We start from the raw sequence: 25,783 nt of genomic DNA, 5'->3' as shown, positions 1-25,783 counted from the left end.
CTTGACACAAGAACACAACAGAGTTCATTATTTTGCATAGGCTATGAGTTAGTGGCCATTTTATTAACACTACATTATTTATTCTGATAATTTACTCTTCGTAGCTTGTTATATGTGAGGGTGGTTTGATTTCCTCCCAGCCAATAGGCCTTTTTCACAGCACTACTAACTAGCGTTAGTAGCGTTGGTCAGTTCCAGGGCTCTGGCTTTGTGCATGCTGGCTGGCTTACTGGGATACTGGGAATGAGATAAATGGAAAAAAGAGCTACACCTGTGCTGTACCTGCTAAAACAAATGTCAATGTCTGCCACTAAAAAATACCTATTCATTTTGGTGTGTGATGGCCCACAGGTTTATTAAGTGCTTGTAAACTAACTTTATATTCATATTTAATAAACTAGAGATGAAAACATGTAGTGTGTGTAATTTTAATATGATTGGTGATTAAAGACCCGAAGTCTCAAACTCTGTGGCTATGATGTTAAAGGTCAACAACCCATTCACCACTCCCTCACTGACCCTTGTTTATGCATCCGCAATCCCTGACCTTTCACCCCCATGTTTCCCCCTGGTTGGTCCCATCACCTAGGGGCATTTCTCTTGGGAGGGACCCTGAGCTGTGGAGAGAGGGTTAAAGATCATTCAAGAGTACAGAGCTGCTAACAATGGAGGTTAAGATTAGAGTAGAAGAAGAAGAAGAAGAGTAGAAGCACATTTCTCAACACTTCTACCAGACAGAGGTACTGTATGTTAACCATGGAGTGGACATTAGTTACCCAGCTTTTTAAAAAAATCTTATCTAATGCAAAATGCAAAGTTGCCTGACCTTGAACCCAGTTTTATATTATTATTGTTTTCACTTTCATTTATACACTTCACAAGACAGAATTCCCTATGATTCCTGTAATTGTTTTGCAAGAGATAACACAGGAAAAGGAGAGGATGTAATCCTCTGAATCTGAACAGCTTGCAGATAAATAGACACATTATTCACTGATATTGTGACATTCCAGAAAGTACCTCTCTCTTTGTGGATGCAGACACAGACAAAAGCTTGCCTTGCACCTACAGTAATATTAGACATATACAGTAGATATAACTGCCCTCTGCTCTCTCTGTGGTCTTTGACCGTAGCAGCCTCGCCCCCACAGCTGTGTCTGAATGCCATCCCATTACTGTCTCCTCGCTGAGTAAAATTACTCTTTTAGCTTAGAGGTCTAGTAGAAGAAAAGTTGTTTCCCAAAAACGTTTGATCTCATTAGGGCAAGAAAAAAATATAAACATTGTTGTGGGTGACTATTAAATGTTTGTTTTTTTTACAGGATTTTGGTTGGTTTCATCAAGTATAATTTGATTTAGTTATTAGGTCATGCCAAAGGGTGTGTGACTTTGATGATATAATCACCATCTGCACGTCCCTACCAGCTCAATTTAAAGTCAGAACAGGGTGTGATCAGTGCAAATTTGAGTGGACTAATGTGAGAGTATTCTTGTGTTAGAACCATAGTAGCGCAGCCCCACACAGATTAGTAGTTTTACTCCAACTACCCTCCTCAGTAGTCTAAAGTGAAACCACAGCCATCGCACTGTGGATTCATCCCAAAATTCTCCGTGTCATTTTTGCTGTGACATGACATTTTACAAAAGGAAGTCAATATTGGTCAGCTCTGTGCTTTGTCATTATGGTCTCCCTGTTTATGTGTGTGCATAAAGTGTGTGTGGTGTGAGCGAAATTGTCTCGAGTGTGTTTTATTGCACCCTGTGGGGAGGGCAGTGGATGTGGTGGTCAACAGGCAGCAGTTACGCCTTTTCCTCTGGACTCCTTCCCTGTTCCTTCCACAGCCGCTGTGGTCCAACCCGTTTCCGACCTATGCTGTGTACACACAGATACAGACACACACAAAATAAACACATACATTGGCCAGATGTGATTGTACACTCTTGCATGTGCATGAAGTTCTACACACATGTTCTTTCAATAAAAACATTGTAACACCATGGCGATCTCTTTAATATCCAACCCTGTGCAAAGTTAGATTAGAGTGACAATATTTACAAAATGTTGTCAAAACCTTTCCTTCATGCGCACATTCAAATGTAGTGTGTATTGTATTTGGAAATGAGTCCCAGTTTCCGCACTATTTCTTCAAATGTGTGTGTCATATAAACAGGATAGCTGGAGAGGAAAAGAACAGGGTGGGAAAAGACAGAGGTAGGCTGAGAATAGAGGTTAACTGTTCAAACAAGTGTAAGAACAAATAATTGCACAATTACTGTATGAGAGGAAATAGTGAATCACCATGTAGCAGCAAGGGCAAATAAACAGATCCAAAGGAGAAGACTAAACTGCTTCACCTATGAATTATGGCTGGGGTGATGCTGAACCAGATTATGTATTAACCACGTCAGAGTTCAGAAAACCGGCTCTGTGCTGCTACTGCTTATTATTATTATATTATTATAAAGCTTAGCTCCTCAGAATTGGTCTAATCCTTTATTGTGGCATAGTGTGCAGTTACATAACTTGGAACGGCATCAATAAGGCAGAAAGGGAAAAGTTCTCACACACAGAGGGATACTACAGTAAGTTGGACGTGATGTATGAATCTTCAAGCTAGAATGCAAACAGGTGCAATAAGTACAGTTCAAACACATGGGCTTCCTCTTTAGCTGCTTATACAAAGGCAACAAGTGGAGACCTATAGTTTTAGAGTGAACAGTGGTGTATTGTGCCAGGAGCCTGCTGAAAGGCTGATTTCTACTCTCTAGTGGTGACCTTCTTTTGGGACAAAGTGTTCCCCCCACCATGACTGACTCACAAGGTATGGCCTATTACGCAACACGCGAGAGGAGAGGGGCTTGAAGAGGGGAGTGGGGTTAGTGATGGATGATCCATTTTTCTGGATAAAAGGTTTCACAAAGTGGATGACTTCTTCGTGAGAATGGGACCCAACACATGTCCTATTTGCTCAAGGCTGGACACAGGTCAATTATGCTGTAACTGTCACTGGTGAGGAAAGTCTTCTGAATGATGTACACTCGAGAGAGAAGAACCAAATCAGGGGGCGAGTATACCGCAGGCCCACAGACCAACATCAATCTTCCCATTTGTACATCTACTGAAATCAGTGTTTAAAATGCATGTGCAGTAGGTAATTATAAGGGTGACAGCTTATTTGTGTTTCTTATTTTAAAGATGTACGTTTCCACCTACATTTTTGTCTTAAACAAACAGAGGCATAGGCCACAACAAGTGCTCTGTTTACAGTGGAAAAGAGGAGTGAAGTCACAGAGGAGTAGCAAGCATTTCATCCGAACCTTCTTCTCATTTACTGTTATGCAGCTGAGACGCCTAGTTGGTGCCAAGTCAACTTCATTTTGAATTAGAAGAGACAGTAGAAGATTAAAAGGGTATACAATAAATTATGAATATCTAAAAGAACGAGTTAATAACACTATAAAACAAACTGAAGTTAAGACACAGACTCAAAGTGATTTAACAAGCAAGTGAAAGTAAAAATTACACTCATAAAATAAATTAAAGCTGAATGAAAAAGAGTAAACACAACAGTAAAAGTAATAAAAGACATGAAAGTCAAGCAAGTTAAAAATGCTAGTGATTCTGCTAGTCTCAAGCTGTTTCATCTAAAGCCGCACAATCAGCTGCACATATACGCAAATAGGCAAACAGAAGAGCCTCTCAGATAGTCCACGACCCCAGCCAGGCAGGGGGAGTCGGCTCTAATCCTTCCACACCCCAGACATCCCGTCTCTGGGATAGCACGCCACTCGATGCCCCCTCGGGTGGATCTAAATGAGATCTGGCAAAGCTGGGATCAGTGGACCTCTCCATCCGGGGATCCTTTTTACATGGGAGATTTAATCTAAACCCTGGGAGAAGTCACATATTCATCGTTTGAAAATGCACTGCAGCATACTATATAGCCAGCGACATCCTTAAAACATTACTAGAGAAAAAGTTATGTCAGAATCAGAATCCGCTTTATTTGCCATGTGTACACATACGAGGAATTTCATTATGCGTTTGACTGACAATGCGCTGAGCGGTAGGCAGAAGTCGTGGAGAAAAATGGGGATCTGTGTCAGCGTGGTGATGGTGCCAGAGGTGGGTGCTGTTGTGGCTGTTAGAGATTTCCAGAAGGTGAATAAAAGCTCGAATCAGGGTTGGAGAGGGTGTCAGTCAGCCGGTGTAATTGATAGCTGACTGATGGCTGCTGTCATGAGAGGTGTCACCAGGTCCTCCACAATGCCACTCTCCTCCTTACAGAGAGGGGAGGAAGGAGGGACACAGAAAAAGAAGAGCGGGCAGAGTGAAATGAGAGGGGTCAGGGAATCAGAGGTGGCGACTGGTGATGAATGCAGAGATATAAAGGAAGCACCGGGCAGGCCCTGACACCTTCGCTGCAAAGACCAGCCCTGACCTGTCCTGCTCCTGCTCTCTCACACTGGGATGCACACAGAAACAGACAGGGTCAAAGTATTAAGCAACCTTGTTATGTGATTTGAATGAAGATGATCTGCCAGCTGTGTTTTCTTCCCCATGTTCAGTCAGTAACTTCAATACCGCTGGCAGAGATTAGTGTGAAAGTAACTTAAAACGGAGACTGTCTGTATTTTTCCACCTGCGCTGAATAACTTTAACAAATAACCCTGGAGAAGGGTATTAAACATAATTTCAAAGAGGAACAAACTGTTTACAGCTGTGCATTTTTCTACACAGTCGTGTTGTTCAGACACAGATTCCAACCACAAAATGTGTGGCTATAAAACATCACTCTGCACCTGACAAATGTCTTAAATAAAGGCCAGGAGCATGCATCAAACTGCCGGTACCTGATGATTAACTTGGCTGGCAGCTAGAAGTCCAATATCTTCCTGCCTACAGAGTGCAGTTATTCTGAGCACACCTCAGTGATTTGAAAACTGAACTCCGGCAAAAAAGGGAACAACAGTCAACAGTCACTGTAGGTATGTTGGCTTGTGCCACAACAGCAAAGATGCTCGTGAGGAAATGCTTTTGTTCTGTGTCTTTTCTGTCTGTCTTACAGGGAGGGGAGAGCTTATCGTGACAAAGATGTGAGTTGCTGCAGGCCATCTGGCAAAGCAATAAAGTGTTGCATTCATGCAGACATGATGGTTGTCTACCTTTCCACCATCGATTTCATGTGAACCTTCTTCTCATTTACTGTTTCTTAGCAGTCTTGGAAGTGTAGCCATTTATGTTTTTTCACCATCACTATGTTCTCTGAAACTGCATAAGGATATTCACAATGGCTGTTCCGGATGTGCGCGAGCAAAAGAAAATTAAGTAATTTCAGTAAAATATGTTTGTCTGAGCTCATGCATATGAAGACATGAACAGCTTTTACTTATGGGTCACTGATTGGAGCAAAAATATCATACTAATCAACAAATAACTCCCTCTGTACCCCAAACGCAACCCCATTCAAGTATCTAGGAAAGCATTCCAAAACCCTGCAAAAATGTGGGTTATTGGATCTTATCCTAGAATAAATGGGCTGAAATAATTTAGATAAGAGGATATTGTGTCATGGCAATTAAACAAGACAACAAACTCCCAATATCTTCAGGCTATGTTGAGATTTTAATAGCGACTGGTCTAAATTGACATGTGAGTAAATGAACCTTGTGCTCTCTATGTGATTCCTAAAATAGCTTGTATGAAAGCAGGGTCTGTTGTGGAGAGCTGTCACTGACCCTGTAGGCAGGAGAAGACGTGTTCACCCTGACTGCCTGACTGCCTTCCTAGTGACTGTAGCTTGCACAAAGATAAAGCATGTCAGATCCAATTGCCATAGACACGCAGTGCCCATGACATCATTCTGTGCATAAGTGACCGCTAAGCAGTGTGAAGAGTGAGAGCAAAGGAGAGGAACGCGTGGAAGTAGAGTACACAAGCCCTGTACCCTATGCATGCTTTGAGCACACAGCGCAAAGCTAACATGGGCAATGATGTCAACTACTTTCCCATAGAAGGACTATGGGAAAAACCGTGGTGCAACGAGCAGTAGCCCCCATTTCAACATCTTCTGGGCAGAATGGCATGTTAATGACTATCACTACATGGGTCACATCCTTAAAACTGACATGTGTTAAACATGAATGAATTGAACAGATACATGAAACAAATATATACTGTGCATAATGAGGGAATAAAATGAGGGCTTGGGTTGCCTATAATTTAGGTCTCAAATGAATATTCACTGAGCTTTTTATTAAAATTGTGATGTTGGCATAGTTGGCCAAAGTGCTTATAGGTTTTATTACAAACTGAAGAATCAGAATCAGCTTTATTTGCCAGGAATTTGACTCAGGACTGTACATTGCTCACGATGTGCTTACTCATACAATAATACAATTATAAAATAAGACACAGGCTACAGTATAGAAAACACAATATATACACACTATAAACAGAAACAAAAACAATATAAACAGATTGAGACAAGAGTGCAATGAGCAGAGTGCTAAGGATGCAGGAGTAAATTGTTATTATCATAATTATTATTATGTACATGTCGGAGGGGGAAGTGATATACAGGTACACATATATGCATACATGTACACAGTGCAATGGGACATAGTGCAAAGGATGCTGGAATAAATAAATTATTATTTGCAGGTAGGTGAGGTAGGTGCATTTGGTATACAGTATAAACAATATACAATATGACAATATGGACAGATCCGCACTGAAATAGAGAATGACGTATAAATAAGTGGTAACCAGTAAACAGGTGGCTGATTAGGGACAGAGTTACTGGGTTATTGTACAGGAATTGCTCCTGACACAGTGAGGCAGAAATCAGCTGTTCATCATTGTGATGGCTTGTGGGAAGAAACTGCTCTTGAGTCTGTTCGTTTTGGCGTACAGTGCTTTGTAGCGCCTACCAGAGGGCAGAAGCTGGAACAGGTTGCGACCGGGGTGAGATGGATCTGCAGTGATGTTTCCTGCCCGTTTCCTGACTCTGGGAATAGGCTAAGTCCTGAATGGAGGGCAGGTTGGCACCAATGATCTTTCTGTTGTAGTCTGTCCCTGTCCTTTTTGGTGGCAGATCCAAACCAGACACTGATGGACGTGCAGAGGACAGAGTGGAAGGAACTATTTCAGTGACGTGACATGTGCATCAATTATTTAATAGTTGAATACAAACACCATATTATTATAATAGGCCTACAACCCAGGGGATCCTTTTGCCAGCTATGGACGATAAATTTCATATACAGTGGGACCTGCAGAAATAACTTAATCTAAGGCTAAATCATGTTCAAAGCCACAATGCAGGGCTTCAGAAAGGTTTCTCAGAAATAGATTTGCGTGGGTTTCCCTCTGTGGCCCTGTGATGGACTGGCGGCCTGTCCAGGGTGTACCCCGCCTTTCGCCCGATGTCAGCTGGGATTGGCTCCAGCCCCCAGCGACCCTGTACGCAGGATAAGCGTGACGATGGATGGATGGATGGATGGATGGAGGTTGCCCTCTGTTGGTGATTATGACTATTGCATATCTGTCTGACATTTAATAAGTTTGGCCAAGTTACACATGCACGGCTGTGCATGTTACCTAGACAAAGCTGTATTCACTACATTTCGTTTGCCTTATTTGTATTTAGGACTCTCCTGCATTGCCTGTGCTGGGCTATTTGTTATTCCCAGACAAGTATTACTAACTTAACTACCACCACCATAAAGCTACCTTTCAGCATATTCGTTTGGGCCTACTCTTGTCAAAATGCAAGGTGAAATATGGAATAATCTATATTATGGTACGTGTAGCCTACATTTGTGTACTTAAATGTGTGAAGGTAACTTGAAGGTAATAAGCCTACAGTAGGCCTACACTCTATACAGCCTACGCCTACACTACATACAGGTCTACAAGGCAAATCTACTTTAACCAACTCATTGTTGTATAGTATGCTTATCCTGTTTGATTAGTTTAATCTGAACACCACATACTACAGACATTGGCATGTCAGACATAGTTAGACGTCATGCTATAATAAAATCGGCAAGAAAATCATCCCATGAATATTTGAAGCACATCAATGCTGATATCATGTGCACCGTCTCACTGCACCAATGTGTTCTTCCGCGCGGTATCTTCGTAATCGGTTTATTTTTCGCGATGAAACGTATAAGGCATGATTAGTAAACAATACTTCAATCCCGCATCCTATTAATCATTATTTTACTAATACGACATTTATTACATTTATAACTACTCGTTTCCTCGAAATACCGATACGCGGAACTACTTTCTCTGAAAAATTAGTTCCACCCATTTCGCCATTTTGTGTTCCTTAACGTTAGCTGCTTTGTTGTGAACAGTCGAACCGCTTGAGCTATAAAACAACAGCAGATTTCATGCCAGCAAAAAGTTTGGTCTAAAAACGAGGTTATTTGATTAATTGTCAATATACGGACCACTGCAACATCTTTATAAAGCGCTGTACGAGGGACGGAAAATCAAACATTAGGTTAGCTAACGTCACTGCCTGGCAGCCTGTTTGCTGGCCGACAAAGACGACTGCTCGTCGCACCTTTTTCTCTCAATCTTTGATCTACCAGAAGACGCATTGACGACCACCGTGCAGGACACGAAGACTGAGGAGATGGCGACCTCAGTGGGAAACGTGGCTGACAGCACAGGTTGGTTGCTCCTGTTTAGCTAACGTTAGATGGCAAATAATGTAGGATGCTGTGAAGACGACCATAGCTCGTGTTACGTTAGACGCGATTGAGCTGTAGGCCAGCAGGTAGCTAGCTAGCATTCAGATTTTAAATTAGTAACGTTGACGTTAAAGCAAGTGAAACGTTACTAGGATGTAAGTTAACGTTACTAGCAATGCAACGTTTTGCGTCACAATTGAACATGATGGCACTGGCAGCAAAGAAGGCCCAGTTAAAGTTAATGTTTCCTGGCTAATGTTAACGCAAGTTAGCATAATGTGCTGCTTGTTTGTAACGTTAACCTAACAACTTTAACGTTACATCTCCTCTCTTAAAATAGTTAACGAGTCAATTTGACGTTCACAGGCAAGTGTACAAACGTTGTGTTAACGTGATACTGTTTACAGGCATAAGTTATAACGTTAACGTTTTCGTCAAGGGTTTTGCCTTAAATGGTTTGCGTTGTAGCTATCTAAGTTAGCTAAAGTGTAACATTAGCCCGAACGACATAAAATGTCGTTGTTTGCTAACGCAGAGTGACCAGAGAAAATGGCTTCCTCTGATAAACACGTCTACACCTTTTGGTTCTGATAACTGTTAAAAGATAATGCTTGTTATGACTAACGTTACTGAAACAACGAGGACCCTGCTGCATCCTGTTGTTGAAACTGGCTGTGAAGACATCATTGACGCAGATGTCCATGGTTAAAGACTGTTTTCCTCTGCATTCGAGATTATTCTAAAGGTGACGAGCGCAAGTGATGGTGGTCATTTTACCTGACTTAATTATTGCATGTTGACTAGGTGCGTTATGTTTTTGAAGCCATCCTTCCTTCTTAGATACAAGTATTATTACGTAATGTTCATCATGGGTGGATGAACCTGATCTACTGCGATCTTAGTGCGTTGTGATCCACTGACCCCCGACCTCAACAATCACTGTAGGAAATTGATGGTCAGTACCTGAAATGGTACAGAATGAATAATGTGAGTGTATCATTTAATATAACAACACAAGGATTTTAGTAATATAAACTAGATTGCGATAGATGGCTAATGATAAGCCCCAGATATACTGTATTAAGGCTATATGATATTGACATCAGCCATCAGTGTATCATTCCCTTCCCTGTTTGTTTTTTCCTCATGCATTCATTTTGTTTGAATTTTTTTATTACTCTTTGATACTTTGTTTATGGAAACCTTTTTTTACTTTTATGTGAAGTTGTGTCTAACTAAAAATGAGAAAAAGACTAAACTGTGTGGAGCCCTGATTTTTTCCGCACGTTCACCGTTTTTGGAGATTGCCGTCAAAAGCCCGTAGATCATGGGCAAATTGGCGCTCGATTACGGTGTGTGAAGTGTTCAAAGATGCCAACCATGAGCTCATCGCTGCCTCACAGACGCCAGAAAGATATCAAGCAGTATGGTCGAATGACTTGGGGGGGAAAAAAATCTAATTGCGATTTTTCTGCTAGATATTGCGATTATGATTCGATTTGCTTTTTTTTGCTAAAGTTCAATATTCACTGCCAGTCTATTTTTGACTGAAGCTGCATCAAGCAGCACAGAGCAGATGAACGTGCTGGAAGTCAGACGGAACAGCATAGAGAATCCAGTCGATTTTCAAAATAAAACGCGCTGTGCAGACTCCCGATCGTGTATCAACAATAAACACAGTTAAAAGAGACAAAGAAATTAACAATTTAACTACGTAGCCTACTTAACCATGGTAGAAGCACAAAAATCGAGGACAACCGAACAAATCAACAAAATCTGAAAAAGTCACCAAAATCAGGCAGAACGCTTTTATTCTGAAATGTTCCATGTAGGAAATGTAGCCTGCCATTCTATCCATAGTTGAAGGACAAGAAAGGACAAATAAACAACAACGTAGGGCAGGCTAAACGCTCTGCTGCTGAAACCCTTGTGTGAGTTGACGCCAGACAAAACTGCGAAACAGCCGCCGTCTGTATCTGTTCAGCTAACGCCATTTATCCCGCATGTTTCCCCCTAGTTTTGTTTGTTGTTGTAAAATGTACACGCCCTGTGCCCGCTCTGATTGGTGAGGAGGACTGTAAGGAGGTGTATGGCCCTTGTATATTGGTGAGCTGGTCTGTCACACAAGGATTACGGAATGAATTTGTAACTACAGGACTGTTAAAAACGGGTCAGATGCTCTGTATAATTAACCTACCTTTTAATCGATAAGCTAATCGCGTTCTTTCAAATCACAATTTTGATTTGAAAACGATTAATGGTTCAGCCCTATCAAGCAGGCTAAATATCTGGTTGTTTTGGGGAGGGGTCAGGGAACCATGCAATGAGCGACAGCCAATGAGAGCAGACACGGGCTCTGCTGTCCTACACAGTAGCTCTCAGAACCCAGTGTTGTTATGCATCCGCCTCCAGGGCACAGTAATATAGGTTCAGTTTCATTTCAATACATTTACATACACACAGGCGCTTCAGTCTTTGTAACCATGTCATCCTTTCTGAACCACAATACGAGCAAGCAGCTATATCTCTTCATTGCAAAAATTATATTTTTACCACCAACTCTCTCTGCAGAACAGTCAGTCCCTGCTCCCTTCGTATCCCAATACATTCTCCCACCCATATTCTTTTCTTTTTCCTGTTATTTACCGTGTCACTTCTCGCATGGGTTTTCTTGACAAAAAGTAGTTTGGAGACCAAACAGAGTCGTTGGGGATTCCTCTTAGTGAAAGATCTTGTAATGTTCGCTGATTACAAGACAAAACATTGTGCCAACAGTACAACGGTCTGAGAGTTTTGCCGTGTGACCAAGGCAAGTTGTCTGTTTGAAGTCATTCTCACATTTACAATTAAAGCATAATAAATTGTATGTGATTATGCAGTCATTTGTGTCTAATGGGACTTCAGTCATTTAAACATGTTATTGGAAGTCATCTGCAGTTATGCGAGCAATGCAATTCTAGGACAAACCATATTTAGTTTAATTGAAAAGAGTATAGATTAAATCCAACTGTGATCCCAATAATTGAAATCAGAATGTAAAATTCCCAAAGATTTGTCATGACTGCAACACTTGATCACAGTGCTCCCTTCATTTATCATATTGCCGTGTTTTCTGTTTGAGTTCAAATTGTTAGCCATTATTTGTCATTGACAGCATTATCTTCATGTCTTTTATTTATTTTTTGTTTTCATTTGTCCACTTTAATTTCTTCCATCACCTCTAACATGTTGTTTCCCCCCTCTTTGGGCTGTGTTGGTGCTCCAGAACCGACAAAACGTATGCTTTCCTTCCAAGGGTTGGCAGAGCTGGCGCACCGGGAGTATCAGTCAGGGGACTTTGAAGCAGCTGAGCGTCACTGCATGCAGCTGTGGAGACAGGAGCCTGATAACACAGGCGTGCTGCTGCTTCTGTCCTCCATCCACTTCCAGTGCCGAAGACTCGACAGGTGAGGTGTGGGGGGGCTGGCTCAACGCACACTGAACATGTGGCGTGGAAGTGGCAGAGAATAATGGGGTCTTCCATGACAGTCATGCAACAACTGAGCTGCCTCCTGGGATCCAGTCGCTCGATCTATAATGAGCTCACTCTTTCCCTTCATGATTCTAACTCTGTTTCGGTAGTGGCCATACCGTTGCTTTGCAGGTGCCCCTGGCAAGATTTCGAGTCTTGCAAGTTGAAGGTTTAAACGTTTGATCTTGTTTACTCCGTTATGTTCTTTCAATGCACCCAATGTTAGCGGTATACTCAAACAACTGAAATTCAAATCATCAAATGAGCACTAAAAAAATCAGACGGACAAATGCTGAAATTATCACTCGATATGCTGTAACAATTTACCAAATAATGACAGTTTGCTTAGTTATCTCTCATTGTTCATTGAGTAAAACTATTCAACAATAGCTAGTCAAAGCATGTGCACTCTGTGGCGATCAAAGCCAATATGGTGCCTATTCTTGGTTGTAGATAGCAGCACTTGTCTGTACAGACACCTTCATTTAGAGTATATGGCCAGCATGATATTTACTTTGCACAACTGACACTTAAATGGTGGATTCTGTAAGTTTGAAAATTGGTGAAATGTGTGTTGTACTGTCATGTATTAATGTTTTCACTGTTCATTCATGTTGGTGTGTTTAAATATTTACCCACACACCTTTTTTAAAATAAGTTCCTTCTTTTCACCACTAACACCTTGCTGCTGCCTCAACACAATGCAGTGAGCCAATACTATCAGCAACCACGTTCAGGATTGTGACCTTTCTGTACCCATTCTGGCCCTACAGATCTGCTCACTTCAGCACCTTGGCCATCAAACAGAATCCAATGTTGGCCGAAGCCTACTCCAACCTGGGGAATGTGTACAAGGAGCGTGGGCAACTGCAAGAGGCCATAGAGCATTATCGCCATGCGCTGAGACTGAAGCCAGATTTTATTGATGGTTACATCAACTTGGCAGCAGCTCTGGTGGCCGCCGGGGACATGGAGGGAGCAGTGCAGGCTTATGTGTCTGCATTACAGTATAACCCTGTAAGTGATGTGCCTTGTTATGAAATCCTTAAAGAGTAACGTAACACCAGGCTGACAAGCAGCGTTTAATTTCCTTCTCTGGTTGAATGTGTCAAGCCTGTTCTACCTCTTACCATCACCTAGGATCACTGATAGGTGTGGTTAGAAATGTGCTCTGTTGCACCAGTAGCCATACCCAACAGTGATGTCATAGGTTCCTGGAGTACACCTGTTCTTAAAGGTGGTGTATGTGATTCTGAAGGAAACCATTACCATGACAAATACCTTGATATAGAGCGAACAACGACAGCAAGTAATGTAACCAGGGCTGTGCACAAACATAAGATTTCTTTTTTAGCTAGTGGACCGTGTGGAGATATTCGCTGGATTTCACATAAAGACCTTTAATGGAATAGAATTGCATACTCCACCTTAATTATAGCAAGGTGAAAACCACAAATAAGATTTTTAGGAGGCGTTAAGTGACTCTTTAAATTGACAGGAATCTGCTACGAAGGCAGACCTATTTAGGCCTAGTCCACACGGACACGGGTATTTTTATAAACAGTTTTTCCTCCTTCATTTAAAAAGATAACAAAATCTGCGTCCACATGAAAATGCAAACGCGCTATCAAGTGCTGTCAAGAGCATGCCAAACCACCTGGCGGCGATATGACCCTAACCGTAAAGCCGTACCCGTAAACCGTGAAATTGTAAACAAAGCAGGCAGTGGCGCACAATCTGACATCAAAGACAGCAGATAACAGCGCACACTGCAACCAGCGTTTCTGAAAATCCTCACCCTGGCAGGGGTTTTCAAAAATGTTCAGCTTAAGTGACCTGCGTTTCCGTGTGGACGAACAGCCGAACCGCGTGAAAAAAAGTCATGGTTATGAAAATACCCATGTTCGTGTAGACAGGGCCTTGGAGGCTACATATTGATCTGCGGTTTGTAAAATTGAAATGTATGTGTTTTTTTTTTTTTTTCTTTCCCCCAGGACCTTTATTGTGTGCGTAGCGACTTGGGCAATTTGCTTAAAGCCCTTGGGCGTTTGGAAGAGGCTAAGGTATGTTACAGTGGGTTGGAATTTATATAGATGTGTTTATATTTTCTTTGTAGATTTTTCTTTGTTCTTTTTTTGTCTATTTTTTAGTGCCCCCCCTCACTAAGGCCATAGATGTTCCTTTTTTATTGACATTTTTAAGCCAAATCAAGTCCTTTCCCTTCAACCCCCTCAGCCAAGTGAAGGACAGGAAATGGTAGCCTTTTCTGATCCCTTTTTTTTTTTTTTTTTTTTTTTTTTTTTTAGAGTTGCTGTGAGCTTCTCACCCCTAACTTACTAAAAACCGTCAGGAGTATTGTAATGTAATAAGGCATTCAACTTTTCAAATTTTTTTTGTCGTTTAAAATGGTAGCCCACAAATTTTCTGTTGATTACTTTTTAGAAAGCCATGTATTTTTTATTTTTTATTTTTTTCCAGTATAGTGCACATTATATTTGACCTCACCCTGTGTCACTCTTAGTCCTGTAACCAGAGGTCAGCCCCTCTCCTTTCAGGAAGAAAGGCTGAAATTTTTAAATCAAAACAGTTGATCTGTATTGTCATTTTATTTAACCTTGGCCCATGCATTTTGATATAGTTGCTTTTGGAGGGAAAATGCTGGCTCGGTCTTTGAAGAATATATGAACTGAATCTAGTTTATCTTTGCAGTGCAAAAGATAAGATGGTTTCTAACCTAAACACTTAACTCCAGTATTGTTTATCAAGTGCCCAATGACAGGCTTGTGGTCGCTTGGTTTGCTGTCAGTAAACTTACTGCCAGTGTGGGTTTTATTTCCAAGTTTTACTCTTCCATTTCTCATTTTAAAACTTGTGTCTATATTACAGGGGTGGTGCTACTGGGTTGGGTCAAATCTGGATATGTGGAGTTGTCTCGCTGGTTACAGGCCATCTTATTTCGTGCTAGAGGGGGGTAAAGGAGTGGGGAGGAGCATCAGGGAGTCACAAGCTCCCCTGCTCTGTCGCTCCACCCCCCGCGCGCTTGCTGAGGATTGGTGGAGTGTGCGCGCTCAGAGCTGTCTTCCTGACCCTTCATTCATGTCCAGTTAGTGCAGAAGCGCACCCGAGTGCTTCTCATGCACACATGCATTTGTTTTTCTTTTGACTGTGGTTGATAATGTAAATGTAACCCAGCTGGTTATCTGTTCTGATATCCACTGCTATTGAATGGCTTATTTAACTGTGTGTTTAAGGGGGCTCATTCTCAAGTGCCTTAAAATGGTCCAAATGGCATCAGGCAGACAGCTCACAATCTGTACTCCACCACCTGCGTCAGCTGCTGGGTTAGAAAGACAGAAGCACGCGCAGCAACAGCGATGACTTCTTTATTTCAGAGCTGTGGAGGCTTCTAAATACAAATAATTACACCACAGACTTTTCTCCCTACCCCATTGGCCAGGATTCAAGAAAGCAGGCCCGGATAAAGAAATCAAAGTTTTCAAAATATTTCATGAAAATGCTAAAAGAACAAAAGAAAAGCAATGATTAATACTTCTTCCCTTTTCCTTCAAATATGTAACATTCCCAAAGAAATGGGATCAGTTCATTTGGGCAAGATCAAGCCAGTAACTGCCCTCCTGTAGTACGATATGAAAACTTAATTGATGGACAGATGGAAGCCTGACTATGTTTCAATGATAAACTGAACACATCAAAGCCTTTCTTCCCTCCCAGTTACCCATTACAGTATTTGTTTTCTTTGAAATGAAGCATTCATTGCATGAATGAAAACTAAGAATAGTGTGTTTTTATGTTTGTTGTGATTTGGAAGAACCAATTTTATTTCCATATAAAAAAAGAATGTATTGTTTGAAAACTTTTACTAACGGTCTTGTTTTCTTATTTTGTCTCTTTTGGTTTTTCCGCAACTGATATTGTTATTTAGAAGGTTTCAGGTGGGTGACACTATTCCTGCGTAGGTGCCTGGCGGAAAGGAACACTAGGGCAGCCTCAGTCCTCTCCTCTTCTTCCAGCCAGCTGCGGCCACCACTCTGACAAAGTCCAAAAATATGGTAACGGGTTTGTAACTGCCAACAAAAGAAAAACCACCTCACTTCATGCTTGAGCTCCTCTGTCTTGTGGCTTCCTTTGAAGAGCAAAAGAAAAGTAACTAAACAAATTACAGTAAGCATTTCTTAAAATATGCTATACTAATTACCCAATTCTGAATTAAGTAAAAAGATACTTGGATTTGGAAGCAATAATGGTGAAAAACAAGTAAGAACCCTCTAACTCTTACATGCTGTTTATTTTTTCCTATTTTATTTTGGTTTTCCTTCTTTATTTTGGAGTTGCAGCGTTCTGATGATGATGCAGATAGTGCGCTGTGAGTCTGCAGTAGCGCAGGGGCTGCGCAGCGATACCTTCCAGGCAACCAAAAGGGCGGAACGCGCAAGCATGCGACTCCCCTCCCCCTCACTCCCTTTGGCCTGTTGGTTGCGGACCTCTCCCCACTCAAACCAGCCTAGCTCCCAAATGCCCCAAAATCTCAGACATAATTGGCATTTGAAAGAAAAATTAATGCATAGTACAAATCTTTTTACCAATTCAATGACATATGGCTGTTAATTGTCTTAACATCACATTGTATGTTAATCCCTCAAACCCCCCCTCCCCCCTTTTATTCTGAGAAACTTTATTGGTGCTGAGTGTGTGCCAGTCTGGTGTTGGCAGATGTTCTGCCAGGGGTTGTTGGTCTGCACCTGTCTTACCTGGCCGGTCAGCGAGCGCAGCAGCGAAGTAATGACCTTTGCCTGGAGCAAGGTCACGCAAGCAGCATATTATATGGTGCATTGTGGTGGTGGCAATAGACCCACACCACATGCCCGCATTTGTTGCGCATGCATTACAGGGACCATCACTTGCACGAACTGTCAAGCATCCCAGGTTGTGAGATAATATGCCCACATAAAATATTTAGCATTCATACAGATATTTTAAATCTAAATATTATATTTACTGTCAGTGTTGATATTATTAAAGGGTAGCAGTAGACTGTACCTGATGTGGGGACCACAAAATATTCTGACAGTGTGGTCATAACTGAAGGATGAGGGCTCTCGTGTGGGTGTTGGTTGGATCCGCGCAGCGTAGGAAAAAGCAATGCAGCTTAGCGCGGCAGACTTGTACGCACAAAAGCCCATGCTGCAGACTCACTTTTTGCCATGATGGAGAATAGTCACTAATTTTGCTCTCTCTGCCCTTTTTGTTTTTTCTTGCTTTTATTCTCAATCTTCTATTTATTTTTATTTTACAATCCCTTACCCTCCCTCTACATACTATACCTCTCCCATTCTACCTCTTCTCCTCCTTTTTCCTGTGGTTTTTCATTATAAACCCATTGAAGGCCTGTTACCTGAAAGCAATTGAGACTCAGCCCAACTTTGCGGTGGCTTGGAGCAACCTGGGCTGTGTATTCAATGCCCAGGGAGAGATATGGCTGGCCATACACCATTTTGAAAAGGTCAGTTGCATCTTCTTTTTTTTTTTTTTTTTTTTTTTTTTTAAATCCTACTACTTTATGTCAAAGTACAAATTCTTGTGGTGTTCCATGTTTTTAAGCTTCGTTTTGATTTTTAGGCAGTGACTCTGGACCCAAATTTCCTTGACGCATACATCAATTTAGGGAATGTTTTGAAGGAAGCCCGCATCTTTGACAGGTGAGTCCAAAGCATGACATAGTAGACAGTATGATGCTCCCTTTATACATTCATGTGTACTATTTAGTCTTTAAAAGCACCACACCCTGTGTGGAATTTCATATGAGTCAAGAACTTTGTAAAGTGCATTACGTCCATGTCTTTGTTGATCTTGTAGCTGTGTTTTCGCATTCCATTGTTTAGGCAGGGCAGGTTTGCTGCACCCACAGAATTGCCAACATGGCCAAGGTTGTAACTCAACTGCTGAAACAGTGGTTTTATTTTCAGTAATACATATGTATAACAGTATACAATGTCCTCCAGTACTTATGAAGTTGAGTAAAATGTGTGTACAACTTTGCATTTGCACTGTTAAGTGTCCCTAATGGCTTGTGAGAAGATAATTAAAAAGATTTCTGAAAAAGAAGACATTGAGCTATTCATATCTCCCTTATCTTATGTTTCCAGAGCTGTGGCTGGATACCTAAGAGCCTTGAGCCTCAGCCCAAACCATGCAGTTGTCCATGGAAACCTGGCCTGTGTCTACTACGAGCAAGGCCTTATTGATCTGGCTATTGACACCTACCGTCGTGCTATTGAACTGCAGCCACACTTCCCCGATGCCTACTGCAATTTGGCAAATGCCCTGAAGGAGAAAGGCAATGTAAGGCAACACTATGTTTCCCCTGTCTGGACGATCTTAAATATCAAAACCTGAATATCTTTATATGTCCCTTTTTGTATTTAACTTTTTAAAATTCTCACCCAGGTGTCTGAAGCAGAAGAGTGCTACAACACGGCCTTGCGTTTGTGTCCAACCCATGCAGACTCCCTTAACAACTTGGCCAATATCAAGCGTGAGCAGGGCAACATTGAGGATGCAGTTCAGCTCTATAGGAAGGCGCTAGAGGTGAGTTGGGAGTTAACTTTTTCTGTTGATATTTTCCACTATGAATAAGTCTGTTTAACAAGGCCATCGTCCATCCATCATGCTGCGTACAGGGTCGCGGGCAAATTGCTGTAAATGTGACCGTGGCATCCTTATACTGTTCTTCTTAGTCGCCCCTTTTTGTTTTTTCATCAGGTGTTCCCAGAGTTTGCAGCAGCTCATTCTAACCTGGCCAGTGTTCTGCAGCAGCAGGGAAAACTCCAGGAGGCCCTCATGCACTACAAGGAGGCCATCAGGTTTGTAAATCTTTGCTACAGCTACCCGCTGACCTTTGATCGTATCAATGTAGTGTTATTTTACAATAGTTAAAGCAAAACCTTCAATGCACCTCATAATATTGGTGCGATGCCACATCACTCTGCTCAGAAATTTTATTCATTGGTGAACATGTAAAATCCCATGTTCTGTACAGTTTAAGCTGGTGGGGGGTTTTTTTTCCCCCTACAGTCTAAAGTACAGCTGACACTAATAGTCGAGTAATGTTGTACAGGTGTTTAAACAGTGTTCCTGTTTGATTTTAGAATAAGCCCCACATTTGCTGATGCCTACTCAAACATGGGCAATACACTGAAGGAAATGCAAGATGTACAGGGAGCACTGCAATGCTACACCCGTGCCATCCAGATCAACCCTGCCTTTGCAGATGCTCACAGCAATTTGGCCTCAATCCACAAGGTAGGAATAATTCTTCATTTTAACTCCAGTGTTGGTTCCTTTTTTTTTTTTTTTTTTTTTTTTAAACGGTTGTGATGACTGTATTGTGTCACACCACCATAGGGCTTTACCTACCTCGGAGTTGCTTGCAGTGTCAAGCTATAATGACCCAACAGCTCGAACGGCAATGACATCGCAATCATTTATTCTCAGTACCACTCAAATTATACTTTCAACAGTTGGCATGCGTAAATAATGATGTACTGACTAATGGGTTTATGCTAGTTAAGTGTGTATGTAAAGTTTACGCTTTGTGGAGTCACATGCAAAGAATGTGCACGCATAGTTGGACATTCTACCGCACATAAAACGGGTGGTAATGTATTTTGATCTCTTATTCTAATGTTTTCTTGTCTTTTAGGATTCTGGAAACATCCCAGAGGCCATTGCATCTTACCGCACAGCCTTGAAACTCAAGCCAGACTTCCCTGATGCTTACTGCAACTTGGCGCATTGCCTGCAGGTTCTTACATGTTTATATCGATCTTAATACATTCAGTAGTTATTTGTTTTTGCTTCTGTTGAATTAAAAGATAGTTTTATAAAACTGTCGTTCCTGTCACTCTTCCAGATTGTGTGTGACTGGACAGATTATGATGAGCGGATGAAGAAGCTTGTGAGCATTGTGGCTGACCAGCTGGATAAGAACAGGTTGCCTTCAGTGCACCCACACCACAGCATGCTGTATCCACTCTCTCATGGCTTCCGCAAGGCCATTGCTGAGCGCCACGGAAACCTTTGCCTGGACAAGGTACACGCACTGATCAAAGCAAGTAAACTTTAATTCATTTTTGGGGGTGGTGGGTTGGAAGGTGGCTGGTGATGGCAGTGGCTGTCTGCAGGGATATGGGGAAGGTAAGGGATGGGCAAGATAGTGGATATATTTTAGAGGTTAAAGCTGGTGGTGAATGGGTTGCTTGCAGGGATGAGAGTATGGTGTATAAGGTTGGACATGAATTTAGAGGAATCTGTGGTTGTTTATAGTGGTTCAGTATTAGTCCACCATTGTATGTGAGTGAGCCTGCTGCAGTTGTATTCTTACACTGTTGCTTATTCGACAGATCAATGCACTTCACAAACCGGCTTTTGAGCATCCGAAAGATCTGAAGGCCAGTGGTGGACGTCTCCGTGTTGGCTATGTCAGCTCTGACTTTGGCAACCATCCTACTTCCCACCTGATGCAGTCCATTCCTGGAATGCATAACCCAGAGAAATTTGAAGTAGGTGATCTTTATTTGAACTTTAATTGTAGAAATTACAAACTTTACCTGAAAAGTGTACGGTGTGTAGTCTTGCCATTAACAATACAAGGTTTGACTGAAATCTTTGACAAAAGTGTGTGTGTGTGTGTTACAAGTCTGTACAAAATTGTTGTTTTTTTTTCAAGGTGTTCTGCTATGCACTCAGCCCTGATGATAGTACCAACTTCCGTGTGAAAGTGGTAGCAGAGGCTCATCATTTCACAGACCTTTCACAGGTAACTGTTATGGCCTTGATTTGCTTCTATATCAGTATTTGTATATTTACCCAGTGTCTATGAACCTCAAGGATGGGAATTTTTGACTGGTCTTTTCAACAACAAGAGTTGCTGTACGTGATGAAAACAAACTGTTTTCACTGAAACTGATACTTCTCTCCTCCAGATTCCCTGCAATGGCAAGGCAGCTGATCGTATTCACCAGGATGGAATCCACATTCTGGTCAACATGAACGGATACACTAAGGGAGCCCGAAATGAGCTGTTTGCCCTCCGGCCTGCACCCATTCAGGTGAGCACTATGTATGATTTCTGATTAACAGACTTGCATCCTGGGGATAAATTTCACCTGTGCAAACAACTGCACCTTCAGGCATATTAATCAGGTCTGTTTGTTTCTACCTGTTCAACAGTCTATGTGGCTGGGTTACCCTGGAACCAGTGGGGCTCCCTTCATGGACTACATCATCTCTGATAAGGAGACGTCACCTATCGAAGTAGCAGAGCAGTATTCGGAGAAACTGGCCTACATGCCCAATACTTTCTTCATTGGAGACCACGCCAACATGTTCCCTCACCTCAAGGTTTGTCCATCCTTGCATTGTTGCTGTTTATTTCCTTCAGAACAGAAAAGACAATACCAAAAATGTTCAGGGTGTTAAACATTTGTGTTATGTTTTTTTTGACCCACAGAAAAAGGCAGTGATTGATTTCAAGTCTAATGGACACATCTTTGACAACCGCATTGTTCTTAATGGTATTGATCTGAAGGCCTTTTTGGACAGCCTGCCAGATGTGAAAGTGATAAAGGTGAGAATTTCCTGATCCATTTTAAGAAGCACGTTGTTTTATGTGTATCATTAAAGTGAGTTTAGTGTGAGTGGGGCACCGTAGTTAAGTTTTGTACCCATAGATGGCATTGTTTGAATTTGTTGTTACATTTTTTATTTTGAGCCACAATGACAAAGCACAACAACATCTGCTGATTCAGATATGTATACTAATATGAACCATGCAGTCAAAAATATATCATCCAATGATTTGGCCTTGAACCATATTCAAACATAAGTTGAAATTATTCCCTGTGACTAGATGAAGTGTGACAACAACCAGGAAGGTGCCGGTGAAGCAAACGGAGCTTTGTCCATGCCTGTAATCCCCATGAACACAGCAGCTGAAGCGATCATCAACATGATCAACCAAGGCCAAATCCAGGTCACAATCAACGGCTTCACTGTCAGCAACGGCCTGGCCACCACACAGGTATGTCTAACTTAGATGCCCTTGTCTGTGTAAATACAATTTTGAGCGACATGGCGTGGGTACAAAACATTTACAAATGCAGAAACAAGGTGAGAGCAAGCAAATAAATTCAGCTTGCTGCATTTCCAGATCTTTTCAGCAGATGAGGTTGTCTGTGAGACAGTGTCTTTACAGGGGTGGTTTCTTCGTGAATGTAAAGTGTGAGCACAGAACTGTTGTTGAGGAAAACGGTGACATTATGGATTGGCTGTAACATTGATAATAACTGTCTTTGCTTTCCAAACTGCATGATATCACTGGCATCCAGTGGCTCAAACAGTCTGAACCTGTCCCACCGCTCAGGGCGAAATCATGAGGCCACTCGATGTAGGGCTGGACAATAAAACAGTAATTATTGCGATATAATTATTTTTCAATAACAATTACACAATAAACAATAAATATTCAATAGATGTTTGATTTTGTTCACTTAAAATCATACACCAAGTAGGACGTAATTTTTTTTAATTAAGATGTTTAATTAGTTGAGGAAAAAGCTTTTACTTCATGTTACTCGTGCATATTTGTTGACAAAGATTTTATCATCAATTGTTTTGAATGTTCTGCCTCAGATTTGTGAAGTGATCCACTGTTTGTCCATAAAAAAGAGTTGAAACCACAGTTAGCCATCAGGTTTCTTCAACTATCACTCTGGAGCAAAAATTAGCCTTTAAACCTGAAAGCGATTTGATACTTATTGGGATAATCATCGATATCGAAAGATATATAAAACTTTTTATAGCGATAACATTTTTGACCGCATCATCCAGCCCTAACTCCACGTCTGTGTAACACTGTTTTGTCCTCTATTTTAGATCAATAACAAAGCTGCCACTGGAGAGGAGGTGCCACGCACAATCGTTGTGACAACCCGTTCTCAATATGGTCTCCCAGAGGACTCAATCGTCTACTGCAACTTCAACCAGCTCTACAAGATTGACCCCCCTACTCTTCAGATGTGGGCCAATGTAAGTTACACAGACATGGTTATAACAACTGGTTTGTGTGTGTGTTCCTTCAGCTCGGCACTTTAAAAAAGTAAATATTTTTGTTAGGGGAAAAAACAGAATCCTTTTTAAAGCTCCCATCTCCCTGCAGATCCTGAAGCGTGTGCCCAACAGTGTACTCTGGCTTCTTCGTTTCCCTGCTGTCGGCGAGCCCAACATCCAGCAGTACGCTCAGAACATGGGTCTGCCTGGCTCTCGCATTATCTTTTCTCCTGTGGCCCCCAAGGAGGAGCATGTGAGAAGGGGCCAGTTGGCTGATGTCTGCCTAGACACTCCTCTATGCAACGGGCACACAACGGGCATGGATGTTCTCTGGGCTGGAACACCAATGGTCACAATGCCAGGTTAGGACACTAGATTATTAAGGAACAGACTTTTAACCCATGGTTACCAATTGAATATAATATTTTTAGTCGTTCTAGCTATAATACTCAAGAAAAACAACCATTTTACAAGTTGAAATTGTCTGTGTTATGATGAAATAACCAGTATCTGTAGAAAAAATTTCAAGTGAAGGCTGCTTTTTAATTGTGAAACCTCTTTTTACAGGTGAGACCCTTGCCTCCCGTGTGGCTGCCTCACAACTCCGCTGTCTGGGCTGCCCTGAGCTAATAGCCCAGAGTCGCCAGGACTACGAGGACATAGCAGTCAAACTGGGCTCTGACATGGAATAGTAAGTAGAATTTGATCCAACTTCTTTTGAAAAACAATGGTGTTAAACTGTGACGTCTGACCATTTTCTTTCTTTCTTTCAGCCTGAAGATGGTCAGAGCACGTGTGTGGAAGCAGCGAATCTGCAGCCCTCTTTTCAACACCAAGCAGTACACAATGGACCTGGAGAGGCTGTACCTGCAGATGTGGGAGCACCATAGCAAAGGCAACAAACCAGAACACCTGGTCCAGATAGTAGAGACCAGTGAGAATGCCTGAACTGGAACTGAACTTGTTTCCTTTAAACACAAACCATGTCCAACCCTCCTTCCCCACCATTTTTTGTTAACCATTATCAGCACCCTAACTTGGAATGTGCATTTTCCACTCCAGCCCCTCTCTCTGAATGATTCTCTTCATTTGTGTAATTCGCTGTTAATGGGACTCTTTATTTGCAAAGGAGCCTACAGATGTACACATTTGTCCCCGTCAGTCGTTCATCTGCATCATATGTCTGCATTTCCTGAGCCAGATAGAGCCTGAGACTTTGAGGCCCCTTGTCTGAGACTCTTGTCCTAAAACACAGTGTATTTGGTGAGCATGAGAGGATTGTGAATGCCCTGCTTACCCCTTCAGTACTTGGATCAGTGGATTTAAAAAAAAAAAAAAAAAAAAAGACCTGTCAGTGTGTGAATGCCCAGCCGTCAAGACTATTTGCAGCTTGTGGAGAGAATGCCCAGCCGTCATTACTTGTTGATCTATTTATAATAGATTAAGAGTGTTGTGCGTTTTTAAAAGGACAATGTTGCACCACGAAAACTCTGACTTAAGTTTCATCAGCTTTAACATGCAATTGTAAAAACAAAACAAATAGGTTGCAACTGCTCTTTAGTTTGTCTTAAGCTGTTATTAAATTACTACAATGAGTAGATGTGCAAGTTTTGGGGAAAAAGGTCCAGATGAAGACTTCTTCCCCTCACCAAATGCCAACTTTTATTAATTTAGTGGTAAATCAAGAAACATGTTCAGTAGCTGTTGTCCTGTTTGCTGTCATCTTATGCTTGTAAAGATTATTGGACAAAGCTGGACAAAGGAGCTTCAATTCATTGGAAAGGGCCTAAATTTCAGTTTAGATGTCAGAGCTGTTCACAAATTGATCTAGTTTTTTTTTTTTTAATCACTCAAACCAGGAACGGCCTAGGTAAGTATTTTCTAAGCAGTTTTTCTTTTTGTATTGTCGGTTAACTGTATGCTGTCAATGATGCCACGAGGCTCTGAATATAATAAACATATAAAGAGATGGCAAAACTGCACTGTTTTTTGCACTCACTTGATTCAGTTGTTGGTGTTCACATGCGACAACAATGTCTAATAAATGTCAAACTTATTAAAGCAGACTTTCCCTCCCTTTTTTTTTTTTTTTTTTTTGGTGGGTTTGAGTTCACTGGAGCAATGGCACAATTTGTGTTTAATCTGCTATGCCTAAACCTGTCGGTCACCTTAGTGAGTTGCGGGGTATATGTGCTCTCCATGGGGACAAGGCACTTCAGCAGTATTGTAAACATAGAAAATAGCACTGATGAACATGTATTCATATCTTTTTGCTAATATAATGTAGCAGGATCACAAAGCCAACATTGTGAGTAAAGGCGCTGCATTCGAAATCTTAACGTTTGCAAAATACAAGCCGCTTTGGATAAGTGTCTGCCAAATGAGTAAGGTTCCTCACAGGGGTTTTGCTGTACTTTAACTTGTTAAAGCATA

At 41.6% G+C, this 25,783-nt stretch overlaps 1 protein-coding gene across 5 annotated transcripts; it reads left to right on the top strand.

The window, feature by feature from the left end:
• The first annotated feature begins 8,335 nt into the window (after positions 1–8,335).
• On the top strand, positions 8,336–25,330 carry ogt.1 (O-linked N-acetylglucosamine (GlcNAc) transferase, tandem duplicate 1). Of its 5 annotated transcripts, none has more exons than XM_038700088.1 (22): positions 8,336–8,691; positions 12,008–12,158; positions 12,997–13,240; positions 14,218–14,286; positions 17,628–17,744; positions 17,861–17,940; positions 18,388–18,583; positions 18,689–18,829; positions 19,004–19,104; positions 19,390–19,543; positions 19,944–20,045; positions 20,154–20,333; positions 20,644–20,802; positions 20,970–21,059; positions 21,226–21,351; positions 21,473–21,643; positions 21,753–21,869; positions 22,152–22,322; positions 23,177–23,329; positions 23,460–23,712; positions 23,918–24,041; positions 24,124–25,330. In XM_038700088.1, the coding sequence occupies exons 1-22, from the start codon at positions 8,655–8,657 to the stop codon at positions 24,296–24,298; spliced, it is 3,111 nt and encodes a 1,036-aa protein (XP_038556016.1). In that variant the 5' UTR covers positions 8,336–8,654; the 3' UTR covers positions 24,299–25,330. The 5 variants fall into 5 exon arrangements, with proteins under 5 accessions (XP_038556016.1, XP_038556015.1, XP_038556014.1 ...); XM_038700087.1 differs by having other exon boundaries at positions 20,154–20,351; XM_038700086.1 differs by having other exon boundaries at positions 11,978–12,158.
• Positions 25,331–25,783: the final 453 nt, after the last annotated feature.

The sequence above is a fragment of the Micropterus salmoides genome, unplaced genomic scaffold, assembly GCF_014851395.1.
Source record: "Micropterus salmoides isolate LMB-PRFRI ecotype aquatic unplaced genomic scaffold, ASM1485139v1 Ms_hic_scaffold_5, whole genome shotgun sequence".
Lineage (NCBI taxonomy): Eukaryota > Metazoa > Chordata > Actinopteri > Centrarchiformes > Centrarchidae > Micropterus > Micropterus salmoides.
This window is presented reverse-complemented; position numbering and strand designations above follow the sequence as displayed.